This window comes from Eutrema salsugineum, unplaced genomic scaffold (genome assembly GCF_000478725.1).
Source record: "Eutrema salsugineum unplaced genomic scaffold, Eutsalg1_0 scaffold_19, whole genome shotgun sequence".
NCBI lineage: Eukaryota > Viridiplantae > Streptophyta > Magnoliopsida > Brassicales > Brassicaceae > Eutrema > Eutrema salsugineum.
Genome location: NW_006256838.1, coordinates 52360 through 69393, shown reverse-complemented (window position 1 = coordinate 69393; position 17034 = coordinate 52360). Strand labels below are relative to the sequence as shown.

General features: G+C 41.1%; 4 protein-coding genes and 1 pseudogene across 9 annotated transcripts; 1 reads left to right on the top strand and 4 right to left on the bottom strand.

Annotated features, from left to right (window-relative positions):
• Positions 1 to 30: 30 nt before the first annotated feature.
• LOC18019733 (probable inactive protein kinase At3g63330) lies at positions 31 to 6483 on the bottom strand. 6 transcript variants are annotated; one of them, XM_024157237.1, is made up of 20 exons: positions 6016 to 6483; positions 5654 to 5915; positions 5385 to 5490; positions 5140 to 5281; positions 4764 to 5025; positions 4305 to 4669; positions 4107 to 4183; positions 3801 to 3942; positions 3494 to 3650; positions 2886 to 3117; positions 2113 to 2517; positions 1936 to 1993; positions 1740 to 1827; positions 1522 to 1596; positions 1341 to 1424; positions 1111 to 1254; positions 935 to 1010; positions 590 to 672; positions 443 to 497; positions 31 to 325 (listed from the first exon to the last, which is right to left on the bottom strand). In XM_024157237.1, exons 1-20 carry the CDS (start codon positions 6314 to 6316, stop codon positions 260 to 262), a joined length of 3180 nt encoding a protein of 1059 aa, XP_024013005.1. In that variant the 5' UTR covers positions 6317 to 6483; the 3' UTR covers positions 31 to 259. The 6 variants fall into 6 exon arrangements, 4 of the variants coding, with proteins under 4 accessions (XP_024013005.1, XP_024013006.1, XP_024013008.1 ...); XM_024157238.1 differs by having other exon boundaries at positions 450 to 497; XM_024157239.1 differs by lacking the exons at positions 31 to 325; positions 443 to 497 and having other exon boundaries at positions 590 to 693.
• Positions 6484 to 6761: 278 nt separating this feature from the next.
• Positions 6762 to 6902, bottom strand: LOC112087219 (annotated as a pseudogene).
• A 1135-nt stretch (positions 6903 to 8037) lies between these two features.
• Positions 8038 to 9366, top strand: LOC18019732 (heat stress transcription factor A-7b). Its single transcript, XM_024157136.1, has 3 exons — positions 8038 to 8282; positions 8373 to 8421; positions 8818 to 9366. The coding sequence occupies exons 1-3, from the start codon at positions 8038 to 8040 to the stop codon at positions 9364 to 9366; spliced, it is 843 nt and encodes a 280-aa protein (XP_024012904.1).
• Positions 9367 to 9583: 217 nt separating this feature from the next.
• Positions 9584 to 10356, bottom strand: LOC18019731 (defensin-like protein 11). The gene is made up of 2 exons (XM_024157045.1): positions 10124 to 10356; positions 9584 to 10007 (listed from the first exon to the last, which is right to left on the bottom strand). Exons 1-2 carry the CDS (start codon positions 10179 to 10181, stop codon positions 9805 to 9807), a joined length of 261 nt encoding a protein of 86 aa, XP_024012813.1. The 5' UTR covers positions 10182 to 10356; the 3' UTR covers positions 9584 to 9804.
• Positions 10357 to 12614: 2258 nt separating this feature from the next.
• On the bottom strand, positions 12615 to 16578 carry LOC18020270 (calcium-transporting ATPase 12, plasma membrane-type). Its single transcript, XM_006402219.2, has one exon. It carries the CDS (start codon positions 16258 to 16260, stop codon positions 13159 to 13161), a length of 3102 nt encoding a protein of 1033 aa, XP_006402282.1. The 5' UTR covers positions 16261 to 16578; the 3' UTR covers positions 12615 to 13158.
• Between the last annotated feature and the right edge of the window lie 456 nt (positions 16579 to 17034).

The following is a 17034-nucleotide window of genomic DNA, read 5'->3' as shown; positions in this document are numbered from 1 at the left end:
TCCTCTGTTAGGATTTGATTTACCATTCCCTAAACCACCAAATTCATCCTTTTTCTTACCCAAATTATTTACATCAATATCACAATGAGTTTCCAAGACAAAAGGAAATAAGAATTTCCAGGTTTTTTACAAACAGGAAAAGCCTCCACAAGAGTAGTAGTAGATATGACTTGTGGTAAGTTGAAACTCTCTAACAATATACTTCAACTCCGTCTTCTCCACATTACATGCTTCAAATTTCAACAGAAGAAGGCAAACCTTAGGAACTGGGAGGAGGCTGGAAGTAAGGGTGCTGCAGAGCCTCATCCACATTCACTCTGTCCTCCTGCACCCCCACGCATCATAACCCATAAAACTTGTCAACAACAATTCTCTCGCCAAGATTTTTCTTATTTACACAAAAGGTACCAAAAAAAAGACTAGGCAGGAGCAGAGATCTCACAGGGTACCATTGTAATAGACCCCGCACCAACCTTAAAGCCCATACATTAGGAAACCTGCATTTTCCACCCACTTTTGTTTATGTAGCAACATCTTCACAACCAAACAAATAAAAACTACCATCAAGTCACGGAATCATCAAACTAACCCAATCTTAAGAGGGTCTCTACTCCTTATCTGTTCTGCCAAAAATTCTTCAGAGCATTTCCATGACGCTAGTGAAATCCCACCCTACATCCCACGATTTATTACCTTTGCATAAGACAATTAGCATCCACGTTTACGGAAAGGTGCTCAAACCATCTTAAATTTTCACATTTGAAGAGATTCGATAATATAGGCATGGACCACTATGACACGAATACTAATTAGCTGAATTGCTTAGCACGAATATCTGAACAACATAATCTCAAAATGACTTTTTTCAGATAAGTCAAAGGTATTCTTTAAATCTAATAACCATGGTCAGTCAACAGAACTAACTATCCTTTACCTGCTTTGTGCTCGCGCCACCATGTTTTAAAGAGCTGCCTGGAATTAGGATGCACATTTCCATAAAGGATCGAAGCCTGTCCCCGAGATTAACATTCCAATAAATTATTAACTAAAGACCGTTGTGGTGGTCGGTCTCAAGCAAAAATGATTTACACTCCTAATTCAAAAACTTACTTGTATGCAAGCTCTTTAAAGTTTTCACTCCAACCTCTGATATGTTGATCCAAAAGGGCACGTGTAACAGAACTAATCTCAAAAACATTTGGTGATCCCAAAATCATCTCTAACATCACAACCCCAACACTCCACATATCGTATCTGCGAGAGAAAAAAAAGGTGTTATATATATATGTGGCAAGGTCAGTTGCAGCCACGCTTTCTAAAAGAAGCAGGATCTCTCATACTTCAATGTCAAACTGGTTGGTCCCCGGTGCCAGCTGCTGTTCAGAATGGCTTCGGGTGGTGCATAATCATGAGTTTGTTCTGCTCTGAATTCAAGATGATCCAAAAGTATTGTGATAATCAGGATTCACAAAACCAGAGATTAGGAATTTTCTCAAAAACATACAAAGAAAAAGGAAATACCTTGAAGGACCTGCTGACCCATAATAATGTTTCATTGTGAATTCATCAAGTGCACTGCCAAAGTCGATGATGCGCCTAAACAGTGATTATAAGACCATCAGTTACCAGGAAACAAGAAATTACATAAGTGGAGGACTCAAATACATAAGTGCTACAGAAGTTTAGAAATAAATGGAGCAAAACGAATAAACCAGAAAACTGAACCGTAATCTACGTACATTTTAGTTTTGAAGTTATAATCTCCATTTGGTACACCCTTTAAGCATCTGCCTGACTTGATGTCTTCAAGGCACATGACCATATTCTCTTACGAACATCCCATGCAATCATTGTAAATTCAGTTTCCGTGAGAATGCTCATCTGTCGCAGAATGTACACTACATGAACCACCATTAACATCAAAAAGATTCTTACCGGGTTTTATATCTCTGTGAGTAATATTGCGATCATGACAGGCCTTTAGACCCAGCAACTGAAAAAGAAGGGTAACGCGTAAAGGAAAAGTAAGCACAAACAGATTTTGATTCCCGAGATGCAACTGTCAAACGCAGGAACAAAATCAGAACATTCTCGAATTCCTACACAACATACCAACTGCCATATTATTCTCCGCATTTCTTCTTTTCCTGATTCTGTCGTCTTCAACCAGGTCCACCACTTTGACGGACGAAGTATCTGCACATGACTTGCCTCTTCAGCCTTTTCCCCATTAGAGCTATTCTCTGCTTCTTCCACAGTGTACATCAGCTTTGATAAAGAAACACCCTCGTGATGAAACACAAGCCATATGTCATTATATCGAGATTCAAAATACTCTATGTATCTCGCAATATGTTTCAAACCCTCTTCAGAGAGATCCAATTCTGATGACGCTGATTGAGAACTTGACGTTTGCGCTGCAGTAGAGCTCACGCTTATATTGTATGCATTTCGAAACAATTCACCAAAATACTTCTCCCTGAGACCACTTAAATAGACAGTTGGTCCTCTCTCTACCTGTTTAGGAAAAATAATGGAAAGTGTAGAAATTAAATTTGAGAAAGACTTGCATCTACAAGTCATCATATAGGTCGATGGATGACATAACGAGCAAGGAGCAAACTCTTGCAAAGAATAATCTATGCCAGATCCTGAATAATTTATTTATGCAAGAACCTTTCAATTTGAAACAATTTTTTACTATAAGCAATTAACAGTTGAGAACTACTGCTACCCCCAAATAACCAGAGAGTGATGTCCACATCACAGATTCATGTCTTCTCACCATCACTCTAAGCATACATAGCCAGAAAAAGCGAAAAGAAAGTTGCAGACATCATGTTTTAAAGGAACGATTAAAAAAAAATCCCGGAAAGAACACATACCATTATCCGCTTCAAAATGAAGGAGTTATCAAGAACATCTGCATCATAATGATCTGTAGATGCATTGCTAGTTACGTTTTCAGCGTATCCATTGATATGAACACCATTTTTTGGTATATTCTCATCTTCTTGGATCAAACTAGTAGCGTTATTTCCTTGATAGCAATTCCAGTGAAATGCCAACCACACCTCACCAAATGCACCGCGCCCGAATTTTTTCTTCAGCACATAGCTAAAAATCACATGGCATTACACAGTTTTATCAGCCATTTCTTAAGAATGTTTTTCTATTTTAAAAGATTACTGTTTCCATTATATGGAGACACAAAGATAAGACCATCATGTTTCTCTGTAAAGAAACCATCTAGCAAAAAGGCAACACGAAGACATCACATGCGCACAACAATGGATTTGCCCCTCCAAAATTTTAGCAATGACTACCTAGCCAAGCGCACCGACAAAAAACAAAGAGCATGAAAGAACAAAGGATTTGGCATAAGGTTGCTAATCACAGTATTACCTAAGATCATATACAGGGATCTCATTCTTCAACGATGATACAAAAGAGGGGGAAAACTCATCAATCCCAAAGGAAAAGAAGAAGGCACCTCGAGTCTGGAAATGAAATATCATCCGTCCCGTTATTAGCACCAAAACCATGTAAGGGTACAGATTCAAGTAACCCAAGGAAAGTAGCAAAGCTGTCAGGATTGATGCACTGATCTCGATTCTCGTTGATCGCCGTTCCAGAAGGCAAACACCAGCCTTTAATAGCGTGTAAATTTTCAGATCACCAAAAAAAGGGGAAGAATCAAGGATATGGTTATGAATAAATCCAGGTTCCGTGGAACCAAAAACCACCAACTATCAGGTTTCTCAACTAAAATTGGATTCCACTGAGAAATTTTCATTTACCAGAGAATGACTCGGCAGATGCAGGTAGAACCTGAGGCGAGTCACCGATGTAACCGTTCAAATATTCCATTTGCCCTTGAGACGCACCAATAAGGTTCTCTGACATATAAAAGCAGCAAAAACTTCCGTTTTTAACTTCAACCTAGCATAAGAAGGATGGCCAGATCATATAAGTTGTAAGGTCAGCAAATGCAAACTTCTGTCACAATTAATCAAATATATAGAGTGCTGAGTCTGCTGACAGAGAATGCCTTAGGAAAACAAAATGAATATGAAAATATCAAAATTCTGTCAATTGGGTCATACCAATAACCTGTTAAACATGGTGGCAATTGGTTGAGTCTGCTTCCATTTCAATGAACCCGAATTGAAATCATTAGGCACTGTTGGGAAGGCAAAAGCTTGATTAGCCAAACACGAGAATGTCGATTATCAATGAAGCTTCACACTCTAGATTTCATAATGCGGATGTCAGGGAATCTAATTGCAACCAGAGAAACTCACATGGCAGTGCACAGGTGTTACTCGGCAATGCTAAATCAATCTTATCTTTGTTGTCACTCATACTCTGCTCCTTCCGTTGGAGCTGAGAAACTAGATTAGATTTTAGAGGAACAACAACAGCAGCCATATTATCCATGCTTCCCTTGTCAAAAGCAGTATTAATTAAACAGTCTGCCAAAGAAACTGTGCAGTAAGAAGGCACTTCGGCTCCAGAGCTAGTTTGACTGTTTACTTCCGACAGACGATCGCATACATCTTGCACCTCCAACTTCTCAAAGATGCCATCAGTTGACACTACCAAGTAGCTGTCATTAGCCATTAGAGGCTGCCAGTCCATCACCTCAGGTGCAGAGATGACACCGTAACTGAAACAGATATCAAAACTCACATTTCATCTTATGATAAAAGAAACACGAGTTTTAGGAATAAGCATGTTCAGATACAACAAGCAATGCCTACCTTTTGAAATTAAGGTCACCAATTGAACGAGAGACAGCCAGCTGACCGTTCACTCGTGGTACACCGGCCCACTCAGTGACATAACCTCCTGCAGCTTCAACACGATTTTTTTCATCCTCTCTATTTGGGTGATGATCCTTTGTCAGTTCTTTGGCAATCAAACGCAATAGTCCATTGCTATGCTCCAGTTTGAAGTCAGAGAACCTTGACGGTGAAGAGCCTTGATTGCGCCTTCGATCTCTGTACAACTTCACCAAAGTAGCTGCAACAAGCAAACACCATTGCAACAAAATGTTTTTATCAAGATTTCATTAAACGATAAACACAACACTGGCTTTTGGTTAGGCGACTTGATTTAGAAACAGATGTTGCGAACCTCTAGCTTCTTCTGGAGTCTCAAAATTTTCAGAGCACAAAAGTGCCTTTGAGTCACCGATACTGGCAACCATTAGTCGACCATCTACGGTAAGTGCAATTGTAGCCGTTGAACCTGAATTCAACTTCCGGTTAGATGCTTCCTGGAGAAAACAAAGATTAGCTGGTTACAGCATAATCATGATACTGAAAAGGATATGTTTATCGACAAGGTTCAACGGATTGAGTAGAAGACATCCAGGATACCTTAGTAAATGTGGCATCAACGTCATGGATGGCTCTCAGCAATGCTTCCTTCATAATATCCAAGTGAAGAGAATCATCGAAATTAAGCGGCAGCGAGTCTCGCAACCTGCAAATTGGAAAACTAGGATGAGGCGGACATGCCACACATCCAAAATCACATCTCCTCACAGATGACACAAGGAAAGCACCTTGAGATGGTCATTATATAAATTAGTCAAAGATGAGTGTTTTGATATGGGAAAGAGACATGAAATGAAAAAACACTCAACTGCATTTTGGAATCCAGGTTGTATAGATGAATGATTTCATCCAGAGTTACGCCATGCGGAATAACACTGTGCTCCCCTTGAGTTGGTAACCTTCCAATCAACTTCCTCGTCATGGCAGAAAACGTTGCGTCCAAGAGAAAGTTGATGTGCAAGGCAAAATAATCCAATAGAAGTTTTGAAGCCATGTCACTGGCTTCTGCACCATTATGTCCGTCGAAAACTGCTGCGATTCCAACCAAAACATCCTTTGTTCCAGTCTTGCCTGCTCAGATTTATGAGACAATGCCGTTAATATCAGTTTTGTTTTTTTTAATCTTTGTTCTTAACCTAACGAGTAGAATCTAATAGAAATTGTTACATACCGGGAAAGGGAATCCGAAGATCAAGAGCACAGAGAAGACGATCCTCTTGGTATTTCCTACGACCTTGTATCGCTGCCGCATGGCAACGAGCACCTCCACTGCGTGTGCGAGAACGAGAACCCCAGTTCTGGAGATTCCAACGAGGGCATTTGGGCGATTGAAACACAGCTGGAGCCCCTCCTTCTTTGTAAACCGTCAAACACGTGGAAGATTCCCCTCCACAGTTGCTAGCCAAGAACAAGACGATGAAAGGTGTCAGGAACCTTCGATTTAGCAGAATTGATTTGACACTCGCCGTCATCTTCCTTGCATGGCTTGCGTAAGATTTGAGGGATTCCTATGAAAATACACAAATAATCTATTTTTTGGATTAAAAGAAGAAAATAGAAAAATGCAAGCTCCCTTTGGCTTACTTGAAATCCAACCCCGAGCTCACCGCCTATGGGTTGAGGGGTGAAATCGAGAGAGATTGAGTTGAAGGTGAAGAAGACCGGAAAAATAAATTGTTCTTCCCTGATACCAAACCTTCTGTTTCACTAAAAGTGTTTCAACTAAACCCTGCACCGGCCGGTTCAATCAGCGGAGGTGGTTAACGTTTTTTTGGTTCGACCAGTAAGTCCATTAACGGCCTTTTAGTTTCGGGTTTATTCGAAGGGCGTACACGTGTTCGTGAGTACGTGGCAATCAGTTGGTGCCACATGTCAAGCGTAAAAAACGAGATGACTTTTCTGTTTCATACAAGTTGATGATGTTCCTAGCGTTTTGACCCAGTCTTCTACGGTACAATGTTTCCACGGAACCATACTTGTTTGTTAAAACTATAAAATATCGTTAGATATTATGGGACATACTACACTTGATCTTAGCCAAAAGGCCGAGAAAGGTATGATATATGGGACATACAATCTGATTAATTCTAGTAAAAACAAATACTTGTACACGTGTTAATTACACAGCTTTCGTTAACACAATTGTTAATAATGTGTTTTTTTTTTAATTGTTATCTATAAAACGTACACCTATACATAATCCAAGTTGCATAGAGTGGCGTAGCCAGGCACATGGGCACCATGTTCACAAGCTCACTCCACGAGACATCCGAATATGACGTGGCAGTTCTGATTTTGCCACGTGGTAGCGTATCATCCCAAACTTAACCTAGAAGGAACTTGGGCTTTGGAGTAGTGTATGTACTGCCTCTTGGAAGAATACAAACGTACCAATCACTGTGTGCATATCGGCTTACCAACAAGTCTATATATCTATAAACTTTTGATTGTTTTTGGTTTTTGTAACACTATAAACTTTTGATTGTTACGTTTATCAATAATATTATGGCTGTCACTTTAATCATGGTTCTAATCTCTATCCGACCCGACTGATGATGCCACAGCACATATATTATATATATATAGAAGTCATCACTGGTGTGAGTAACTTTCACTCTGGTCGAAATGTAGGAAACCTATTAAAAATGGGCATGTTTTGAATGAAATGAAATTAGTTTCAATTTTGGATAAAAATTATGGGTTGCGCATAGAATTTTCACCTTACTATCCTCATAGAAGTTCCAGAACGTTTCACGTAAGGACACCTGTTCTAGAAAGTTCGAAATCAACTCGTAATAAGTAAGTAATAACAAATTGTCACTTTCGACAACAATTCTGTCACTCGCTCTCTGTATATATACCGTCTCGTCTCTCCTATATATATATAAGTCACATACGTGGCCATTCTCTTCACCACATCTCCTTCCTCAACTGCCATAAACTAACCATCACTTCCGAAGCACGAAGAGTTTTAAAGTACTCTGGTTCTTTTTTTGGCTTTGTTTAAAAAGACGTACTTCCCGCTCTTTTCTAGGCCTGTTTTTTCTTGTTTCTGTGTTGTTGATCTTCAATAAATCCGAAACCCGGCCCAAATGATTCGTTTGGTCTCTTGGATTAAAATTTGGAAAAGAAACAATATTAGGTCAAAGCTGTCAACATCGGAGATCTAGTACTGATCGAAAGAAGAGCTAGGATGGAACCGTCGTCAAGCAATAGAGCGCGGTCAATGCCGGTGCCAATGGAGGAAGGAGGGCCTTGTCCGTTTCTAAGGAAGACGTTCGAGGCGGTGGACGATCCAAACACAAACCACATTGTGTCGTGGAACAGGGGAGGCATCAGTTTTGTCGTGTGGGATCCACATTCTTTCTCCGCCACTATTCTCCCTCTATACTTCAAGCACAACAACTTCTCCAGCTTCGTCAGACAACTCAACACTTATGTAAGTTTCCTCTCTTTCTCCTCTAAAACGACAATATTGCTATGGATTTTTGCTTTCTGTCACTTTTGTGTGTTGCCCTGGTCTTATAGTTTTAGGAGGACCTCGACGATGCGTTCGGCCTCCAATTACTGCCAAATGGTAATTATTATCTTGTTTATATATATTTGTGAAACTCGTTGTTTCAACTCGTAGGAGTTTAGCCAGTAATATGGTCAGTGTATGTAGACTGTGGTAGCAGTGAAAGAGAAGAAGTTTTCGTACGTTCTGGAAACTTTATCCACAAAATCACCTTGAGATAACATATTCAATGTTCAATAGACACCTGTTTCCCCCCATCTAAGCGCCATTTTTTCATTCCGTTATTCAATGAAAATAAATATAAAAAATAGAAGGTTATCTACATTACATTTTTTTTTTTTTCTCTTTTTACAGTGGAAGATTCTTGATCTGAAATATAAGAAGAAGACATGGCAAGCAAAAACTTACCCTTTTGTTTTAATAAATATAATCTTGATATATATAATTGATGTACAGGGATTCAGAAAGATCGAGGCAGAGAGATGGGAGTTTATGAATGAAGGTTTCTTGATGGGACAGAGAGGCCTCCTCAAAAGCATCAAGCGAAAAACCTCCTCCTCTGCCCCTCCATCGCTCCACAACTCTCAACCCGACGACCCCTGCGTGGAGCTCCGGCAAGAGAGGCATGTCCTGATGATGGAGATATCAAGGCTCAGGCAGCAGGAGCAGAGAGCCAGAGGGTACATCGAAGCCATGGAGCAGAGAATCAATGGAACAGAGAAGAAACAGAGACATATGATGTCGTTCCTGAGGCGTGCGGTGCAGGACCCCTCACTTCTGCAGCAGCTACTCGAGAAGCAAAGGAAAGAGGCTGCGATCGATCAGGTCAAACTCGAGCCCGTGGAACACGTGTCGGAGCTGGAGGCTCTGGCGCTAGAGATGCAAGGGTATGGACGGCAACGGATCGAGAACGTGGAGAAGGAGCTCGACGACGGGTTTTGGGAAGAACTACTGATGAACAACCACAACTTGGTGGATGGAGAAGAAGAGGCGAATATATTGTGAACACGAGTTGAAGTTAGTTAGGTTTTTTTTTTTACAAGAGAATGGGTTCCTGTTCAAATCTACCTAGCTAGCTTGTAATCAACATATTAGTGAATTATATATATAGAGAGAAAATAAAAAAATGTTACTTGAAGCAAACGAAGATGGAAAGCCAACATAACCAACGTTGTGTGTAGGGTTACAATATTACACCATTATATATTGTTGAATTTTTTATTTTTTTCGTTTCTTTCTTTTCAATCAATAATCACAGGTCAAAAGCAATTAATCACAAACGTACGAACGTAAGCAAGAACATAAACATATTTTTGGTTTTGTTTTCTTCTTCTTAGGATTGTAAAACAGCTCTCGTCTGCTTGGACATGTACATAAATAATTATTACACATATGGAATGATCAAGAAGGAGGTGATCATTCAAGGGACATATATGGCTTAAATTAGGAGCATCCGGCGCTGCGGCAAAGGCAACGGTGGGAAGCAGTGGCGGCGTCTGAGACGCAAACGCCGAGAGCGGCTCCTTCGTTCTTGCAGAAGTCGTTGCAAAGCTTTTTACCAACTCCTCCCATCCAGCACTTGAAGTTCGGTAGACGCTTGCATTCCCACTCTGTACACCCTTGCGCTTCTCCTCTCTCCACTAATCCTATACATATATTCAACGACAATTATATATGTTTTCACCATCATGTTATATGAATCTTCTTCAACAAGTTAATAGTATCTATTCAAATCGAATATAGATGATAACTGAATACGTACCTGCGGAGACCAACAAGAGCGTGAGAACAAGGGCACATAAACTTGTGGTGTTCGCCATTTTTATTGCTTTGTGTGTTATATCTTTCTTTTCTTCTTTTGTGGTTGGAGGGGCATTTATGTAGTGCAAATTTCGTTGACTTATGATAATGAGAGAAATGATTATGAATATTTCCCAAGACGTGCGAGACACACAACCGTTTTATATATATCTGGCTATGATCGCTTATCTTGTCCAACAAATTATTTTAAATGTCTCTACTCAAAACCCTCGTCGTTTTGTCCAATGCATAAGTAAATTAACACCAACTTGTGAATAAACTAACTTTTCTCCCAACTCTGCCAACTTCATATGATTTTGACATTTCGCGTTTAGAAAAGTGTTTTCTGAATTGGTCGTCGACGCGTCCGTCTCATCGCATCTTCTTCTTAATAATATACACTTGACAGGCCCAAGAATGTGCAGCTTGTTGAATTTGGGCCTGGCCATCAATATCATCCCGTTCTCTGTTGAGGCGAGTTTAGACAAACCCATCCCCCAGTGTCCAAGTCACTTGTCTCGGTGTAGGCCTAGACGATGTTTTCCACCGGCTGGACGCCAGCAGCAACGACCCGTCGAAGCGTTTGGCTACGTCCTTGAGCTCTGCGGAAAAAACGAGAGCGCCTCTCTCTATATATAGGTCGCCAGCTTCATTCGCTCATCTTCAAGACGTCCCTTGCAGTCGAATCAGATTTCCTGGCCGGTAAGCTTGTCTTCATGCACGGAAAGTGTGGGTCTTTGTCTTCATGCCATAATTTTTGTAAGCTGGTTTCTAAGTTATTCAGACGAGACATTGGGATGAGAGATGCCAATAGCTTTCATCATTTTGAAAGTGTATTGTGTTCTTGCAGAGATTCTTGGTGACCAAAGCGTGACAAAGCATATATAATGTTCATCAATCCAGACCAATTTTACTCTGTCATTAGCTCCACAAGGTTACTTGCCTGTGTCAAACCAATGAAAACAAACGAATGTCGTCATATTTAGAGTGAATGACCGCCTTTTGTTTGCACGATACAAGGGAAAGAGAGAAATTGCAGGGAATTCAAAGTAAGAGAGAAGATGGAGACCTGAAAAAGAGGAGTAAAGTAAAGACATATCAGCATATAAAAGCAGGAAGCAGTGACCTAGACATCAAGCTAGGGATAGAGTCGTCTAATTAGGCTGTTCAGCAGAGACCTTGTAAGCACTTTGAGGGTAAATGTCTTTAAGACACTCATCTTTCTTTTCTCTTTGTGATTATGTTTGCTTTTAAACCCACACCTACCAAACCCGTGGATGAAGCTTTTATATATTCACACCTCTATCCGTCAGCATTCAAGCCCACACCAGAAACATCTTCTGTTTACTTTTTACATCTTTTGTATTTGCGTTGTTTTTAGGGAATGATGACTTATTTTGTGGGATACTTGATGCAGGAAAAGCGGAAACATAGGAGGGAGTTAATTAATGCAAAACCTAAAGATGCAGTCTTTTAGTTACATGGAGTCAAACTAAGCATGGACCTTGGGGAAGGCTTCTTCAAGGTATACAGAAGAAACGGTCAAGACTTAACATTGTGTACGTGAGAGAGAGAGAAAGAGAGAGAGAGAGAGAGAGAGAGAGAGCGAGAGAGAGCGAGAGAGGTTTAGAGAAAGACAGAGATATATCACAATAAAGTGGTGGAAATATAGGTATGCAGGGCCGAGGCTCTAATCTCTCCATAGCCCTATTGATTTTGTCTCTCTCTTTCTTCCTCTCTTAGCTGTATGCTTTATGATGCTTTTTGTTTTTTTTTTTTTTTTTTAATTCACTGTTTCATGCTTCTTTAATTCGTGGTGTTTCTCTCCTTTTCACCCAACCATCTCCTTAAATTTTTAACATCTGTTCCTCAAATCATCTCTCATCTCATCTTTCTATAAATATATCTATAACGCTCTTAAACCTCAAAGCATCATCTCTCATTTCATTTCCTTTCTTTTGAGTGTCATGTCTTGTATTTTCTTTCATTGCCATCACGTATGCACTTCCAAAATCTCCAAGTTTTCAACTTCCTTCTTGACCAAAACTTTGCTACTTACTTCCGTCTCATACATAATTAATCCTTCAAATATGTGAAATTTCTTCAAGTTTTTGCTCAAATATTTTGACGACAACTCCACAAGGGAATAAGTGAAGCTGCCAGCATGATCTATCTTTGGTTGGGAGATGAATGTGGAAACATATTGCTTAAAACCCAAGCTAGGTCATGCTCTGACAGCCTCACTCCTTCCTGGTTTAGGACCATTCACTCACTGATAAAACCACTTGAGAAACCGGCGTACATGTTCTCTCTATTTTTTGATCTGTTTTTGCTCTCCACTTCATATTCTCATGTTTAGGTGCTATAGATCTATCATAGTCCATATGTACATCATGTTTTAGTGTTTCAAAGAGAACTTAAACTGTGCAAAAAAAAAAAAAAAAAAGGAAAACTGTATTGACCCAAAATGGCATCTCTCTCATACCCACCCAAGCATTACAAGACAAACTGTACCGTGCACAAAAATCACCCTTTTTTGCAAGACAAAACTTCTAGTTAGCTTTATAATTTATACACACTGTAATTTACTGTACAGTAGAGATTAACCAAAGTTAATCTTACTATCCAGTATCCACCAATGGCTACCCTAAAGCTCATACTCACACATTTGTTTTCCAAAAGCCATTAACAACATATATCTTCCTTACAAACCTGGTAATGTTGTTTATGTTTTTATAGAACTGAACGGGGAAGCAACCTTGTTTCAACAGTTTGAAAGAACTTAGAAGTCAGGTGACTTAGCCTCGTGTTCATCGACTCTTTTTGATCAAAGGCATCGTATGGATTGGCCACATAATTCCACCTTGTGGTATTGGAAACTTCAAGGGAGGTGAAAACTGCTTGTAAAGTTTATATTTTAAGATGGCTCTCACTCTGTGTTCTTGATCATCAATTTTCCACTTACCCCTAGAGAAGTGCATTTTTTATAGTAGCTGGTCAAGGTTTCTTAAGGGATGGGCTTCTTGAACCCTTAAATAAGGATCTTGGATTCTTAAAGTAACTGAGGAAAGGTGTCTTGGAAACAGGTATGAATTTTGTGAAAAAGCCGATCGGCCATGAAAGGGATGCAATTGCTATGCAAGTTCCCCATTGCCACCCGTTAAGCCTTACGGTATCCGCAAACTTCTTTAGGAATTCCACCATAATGACTTGAAGCACGATAGTGATCGCTATGATTCCAATGAACAACCTGTTTCTGTGAAGTCCTTTGAACACGTTTTTCTTCTCCATCTCCCTTGCATTGAATTCGTTGAAAACTTGGCAGAGCACAAAGGTGTTGAATATGAGCGTGTCCTTGACTTCCTTGCGCACGTTGAATATCGACATACCCTTGAACTGTAAGATCAAGAGTACAGCAATCTGATATAAAGACTGAGCCAAGAGATTCCTCCACATGACATTTGTTATGAGGGCCTCTGTTCGGCCAACTGGCTTTCGCTTCAGGAGCTCGTTGGTGGGTCGCTCTGTGGCAAGAGCCAGAGCTCCCAGAGTGTCCATGATGAGGTTTACCCACAGAAGTTGAACTGCAGTCAAAGGAACCTCACCGGCTGAAACTGCTGCGATGAAATTGATCACAAGAGCTGCAACGTTCACTGTTAGCTGAAACTGAATGAATTTCTGGATATTGTTGTAGACACACCTTCCCCATTTTAATACCGTAGCAACGGATGTGAAGTTATCATCTAGAATGACAATGTCAGAGCTTTCTTTTGCCACTTCAGTGCCCTGAATGCCCATAGAGAGTCCAATATCCGCTTCTTTTAGTGCAGGTGCATCGTTGGTGCCATCCCCTGTGACGGCTACAACATGGCCTTTAAGTCTCAGACACTTGACCATTAGAAGCTTGTCGGAGGGTGAGGACCTTGCCATTACCCGGATCTTCTCAACTTTCTGCATCCTCTCTTCCTCGGTATAGTTTCTGAACTGAACACCTTCTACAACAGCCTCTTCTTCATCTTTGTCATCATGGTCGAGGATTCCGCATTCAAAAGCTATGGCTTTTGCAGTGAAAACATTATCTCCCGTTATCATCTTGATGGTGACCCCTGCAAGTTTGCAAGTTTCAACAGCTTTTGAGACACCAGGTCGACAGGGATCTTTCAGACCCACGATTCCCATCAAGTTCAAGCCGTCTTCCTCTAATCCTGAGTCGTTCGACGATACTTTATGGGCGAATGCTATGCATCTGAGGCTACTGGCCGCCATACCTTTGATAATTTCTTGAATTGTGTTCTTCGCAGTGGGGTCCATTAACTCAATGGACCCAATGCTCGTGTAGTAGTGAGAGCACATGGCCAGGACCATTTCAGCGGCTCCTTTCCAGTGTACATGTACAGTATCGTCAGATTTTCTCCGAACCAGAACTCCGCTGCGTTTCTTTGCTGAATTGAAGGTTTCAACGAGGATAACATCGTGTTTTTGCTTCACTGACTCCATATCCATACCCAGATTTAGCACAGTCCAAGACAAGAGAGCCTTCTCTGTTGGACTGCCCGAGAACTCAGGGGTTGGCCCTGAATCTGACGCACAGACACTGCCCGTTGTGTTCAGACCGGTGCCTTGGTAAAGTATATCGAGAATGTCAGAGGAGATCATCTTGGTAGAGTCTTCATGGATTGACTCTTGGCCAAGCCAAAACTTGGTTACCTTCATTTCGTTAAGTGTCAAAGTGCCTGTTTTGTCTGTGCATATCACTGTCGCTGAGCCCATCGTCTCGCAGGCCGAGAGCTTTCTAACCATAGCTTGATCAGACATCATTCTCTTCATGGAGTAAGCCAGCGTCAGGGTCACAGCTAACGGCAAACCTTCCGGGATAGCCACTACGACAATGGTGACTGCAGCTGCTACGATCCGCACGACAGAATTAACGACAGTATCAACAGGTGTTTTACTCCCGTTGTATTCTCTTTTGCCATCTTTCTCTGTATTCCCTGTAAAGTAACGGACTAACAACACTACCAGAACAAGTGCAGCCACCGTAAGACCAACCTTTCCGATGGTGGAGGTCAGCGTGTCAAGGCGGACCTGCAAAGGTGTTCTCTCACTGGAATCTTGGTTTATGGAGCTCATAGTCTCCCCCCAGGTTGTGTTCATACCTACTGAGACAACCAGCATCTGAGCAAACCCGTCGACTATCTTTGTTCCAGAAAACAAAAATGGATTATTCTTGTGATCGACTTCAAGATGGTCACTCTCTCCGGTCATACTAGACTCGTCCACCTGAAGTGAATGCCCATCCAAGAACAGACCATCAGCGGGAATCTGATCTCCGATCTTCAAGAAGACAACATCACCAACAACAACATCAAAGATGGAGATATGTTGCCGCCTGCTGTCCCTAAGGACTTCCACTTTGATATCATTGCTTATCTTGGACAGCTTGTCGAACTGTCTCTCCTGCCTGAAGTTGCTGAGAGCAGAGACAACTATGACCAAGAAAACTGCTACGAAGATGCTTCCACCTTCATACCAGCCTTCTTTGATGCCATGTTCTTTTATACCGAAGCCAAGGGCGAGAGTGGCACATGCCAAGAGGATCCAGATGGTCGTGTCTTTGAAAGCTTCATACACAAAGAAGAGAAGTCCTTTAGGCGGTGGCTTTTGGTAAGTGTTAGAGCCAAAGAGGTCACGGCGTCTTCTGACTTCTTGTTCATTTCCATGGATTCCTTTGGTGGGGTTTGTTTTGAGGGAAGCGGCGACACCCTCGATGCCACCGAGGGCTTGGATTCCCTGTAAGCTCTTACCTTTGATGATCTCCACAAGTCGTTCCTTATCGATGTCAGGAACGTAAGAGAGAGGCATAGAGTTGATCGTTGCTCCATCATGAGACTCGAGGGCTGTGTAGGATAGCGAGAGGGAGGCATCAGAGGCTTCGGGATCAATCCTTCGAGGAACTATCTCCTTAACGAGAGAGAGCATAGCCCTCGCAGAGTAGATGGCAGCGTAGGCAATACGCCAACGCCTCTGGGCCTTGCTAAGACTGCTGGTGGTAAGGTTGAGCAACAGAGCACTGTAATCATATTCCTTGAGGTCTCTCATGGTTGGTGTGTAGAGATTAAAAGATAAATTTTTGGGGGAATGGAATGAATAAAAGAGTCTCGCCCCCTCTCGCCTCTATGTGTTGTTCGACTTGTAAGACAAACCATGAGACTCATCTATACTACTATATAAATCCGTATGCTATTGGCCTGGCCGCCTTGTATTATTATATATTAGTAAGCCACTTACTAGTATTATACAATTTTTGAGGCGGTGGAAACACGTTGTAAACACGGAAGCATGTCCGACAACAAGGACATGGGCAGCAACACCACACCCTTTTTGCTACTTTGTGTTTGACTCTGTCGTGTTATTGGGTTTGGTTTGGATCTCGGACCAGTTTAATCGAGGCTTGGTAATCTTATAAAAGCAGTCGTATCATCTATAATCTGGTGTGAACCACACAGCCGTCATTGTAGAATGATGATCAATACCGTGCGTGTACCAACTTGCTCAATGCTAAAGTCCGTAAGGACAAATACTGAGAGAAGAAAATGGCAATTCTTGTTTCACAAGCTCAATAACAATACAAACAAAAGGAAAAAAGGCTTTTGAATCTTTCCACAAACAGCACCGAGCACTAGTACTTTTCCACAAACCCCATTTGTACGTCATTCACAAGAAGAAAGAAACTTTTGAATAATTTAATAGAGAGAGTAGTCGTGCAGGACAAAGCCATCAACAAGCAGAAATTTCGTAGCAGTTTCCATTTTCATTGTCAGGAAATGTCTGCTTCTTCTTATTCAGGTGACGACGAAGCTAGTGTTGACTTTA

Excerpts from the sequence above, each read along its gene's own strand:
- LOC18019733 (XM_024157237.1), bottom strand. The coding sequence starts at position 6,316 with ATGACGGCGAGTGTCAAATCAATTCTGCTAAATCGAAGGTTCCTGACA. Across the intron at positions 5,282-5,384 it reads TTGATGCCACATTTACTAAG|GAAGCATCTAACCGGAAGTT; the intron begins GTATCCTGGATG and ends TGTTTTCTCCAG. Across the intron at positions 498-589 it reads AGAGACCCTCTTAAGATTGG|GTTTCCTAATGTATGGGCTT; the intron begins GTTAGTTTGATG and ends TGGAAAATGCAG.
- LOC18019732 (XM_024157136.1), top strand. The coding sequence starts at position 8,038 with ATGGAACCGTCGTCAAGCAATAGAGCGCGGTCAATGCCGGTGCCAATG. Across the intron at positions 8,283-8,372 it reads GTCAGACAACTCAACACTTA|TTTTAGGAGGACCTCGACGA; the intron begins TGTAAGTTTCCT and ends CTGGTCTTATAG. Across the intron at positions 8,422-8,817 it reads CCTCCAATTACTGCCAAATG|GGATTCAGAAAGATCGAGGC; the intron begins GTAATTATTATC and ends ATTGATGTACAG.
- LOC18019731 (XM_024157045.1), bottom strand. The coding sequence starts at position 10,181 with ATGGCGAACACCACAAGTTTATGTGCCCTTGTTCTCACGCTCTTGTTG. Across the intron at positions 10,008-10,123 it reads GCTCTTGTTGGTCTCCGCAG|GATTAGTGGAGAGAGGAGAA; the intron begins GTACGTATTCAG and ends ATATATGTATAG.
- LOC18020270 (XM_006402219.2), bottom strand. The coding sequence starts at position 16,260 with ATGAGAGACCTCAAGGAATATGATTACAGTGCTCTGTTGCTCAACCTT.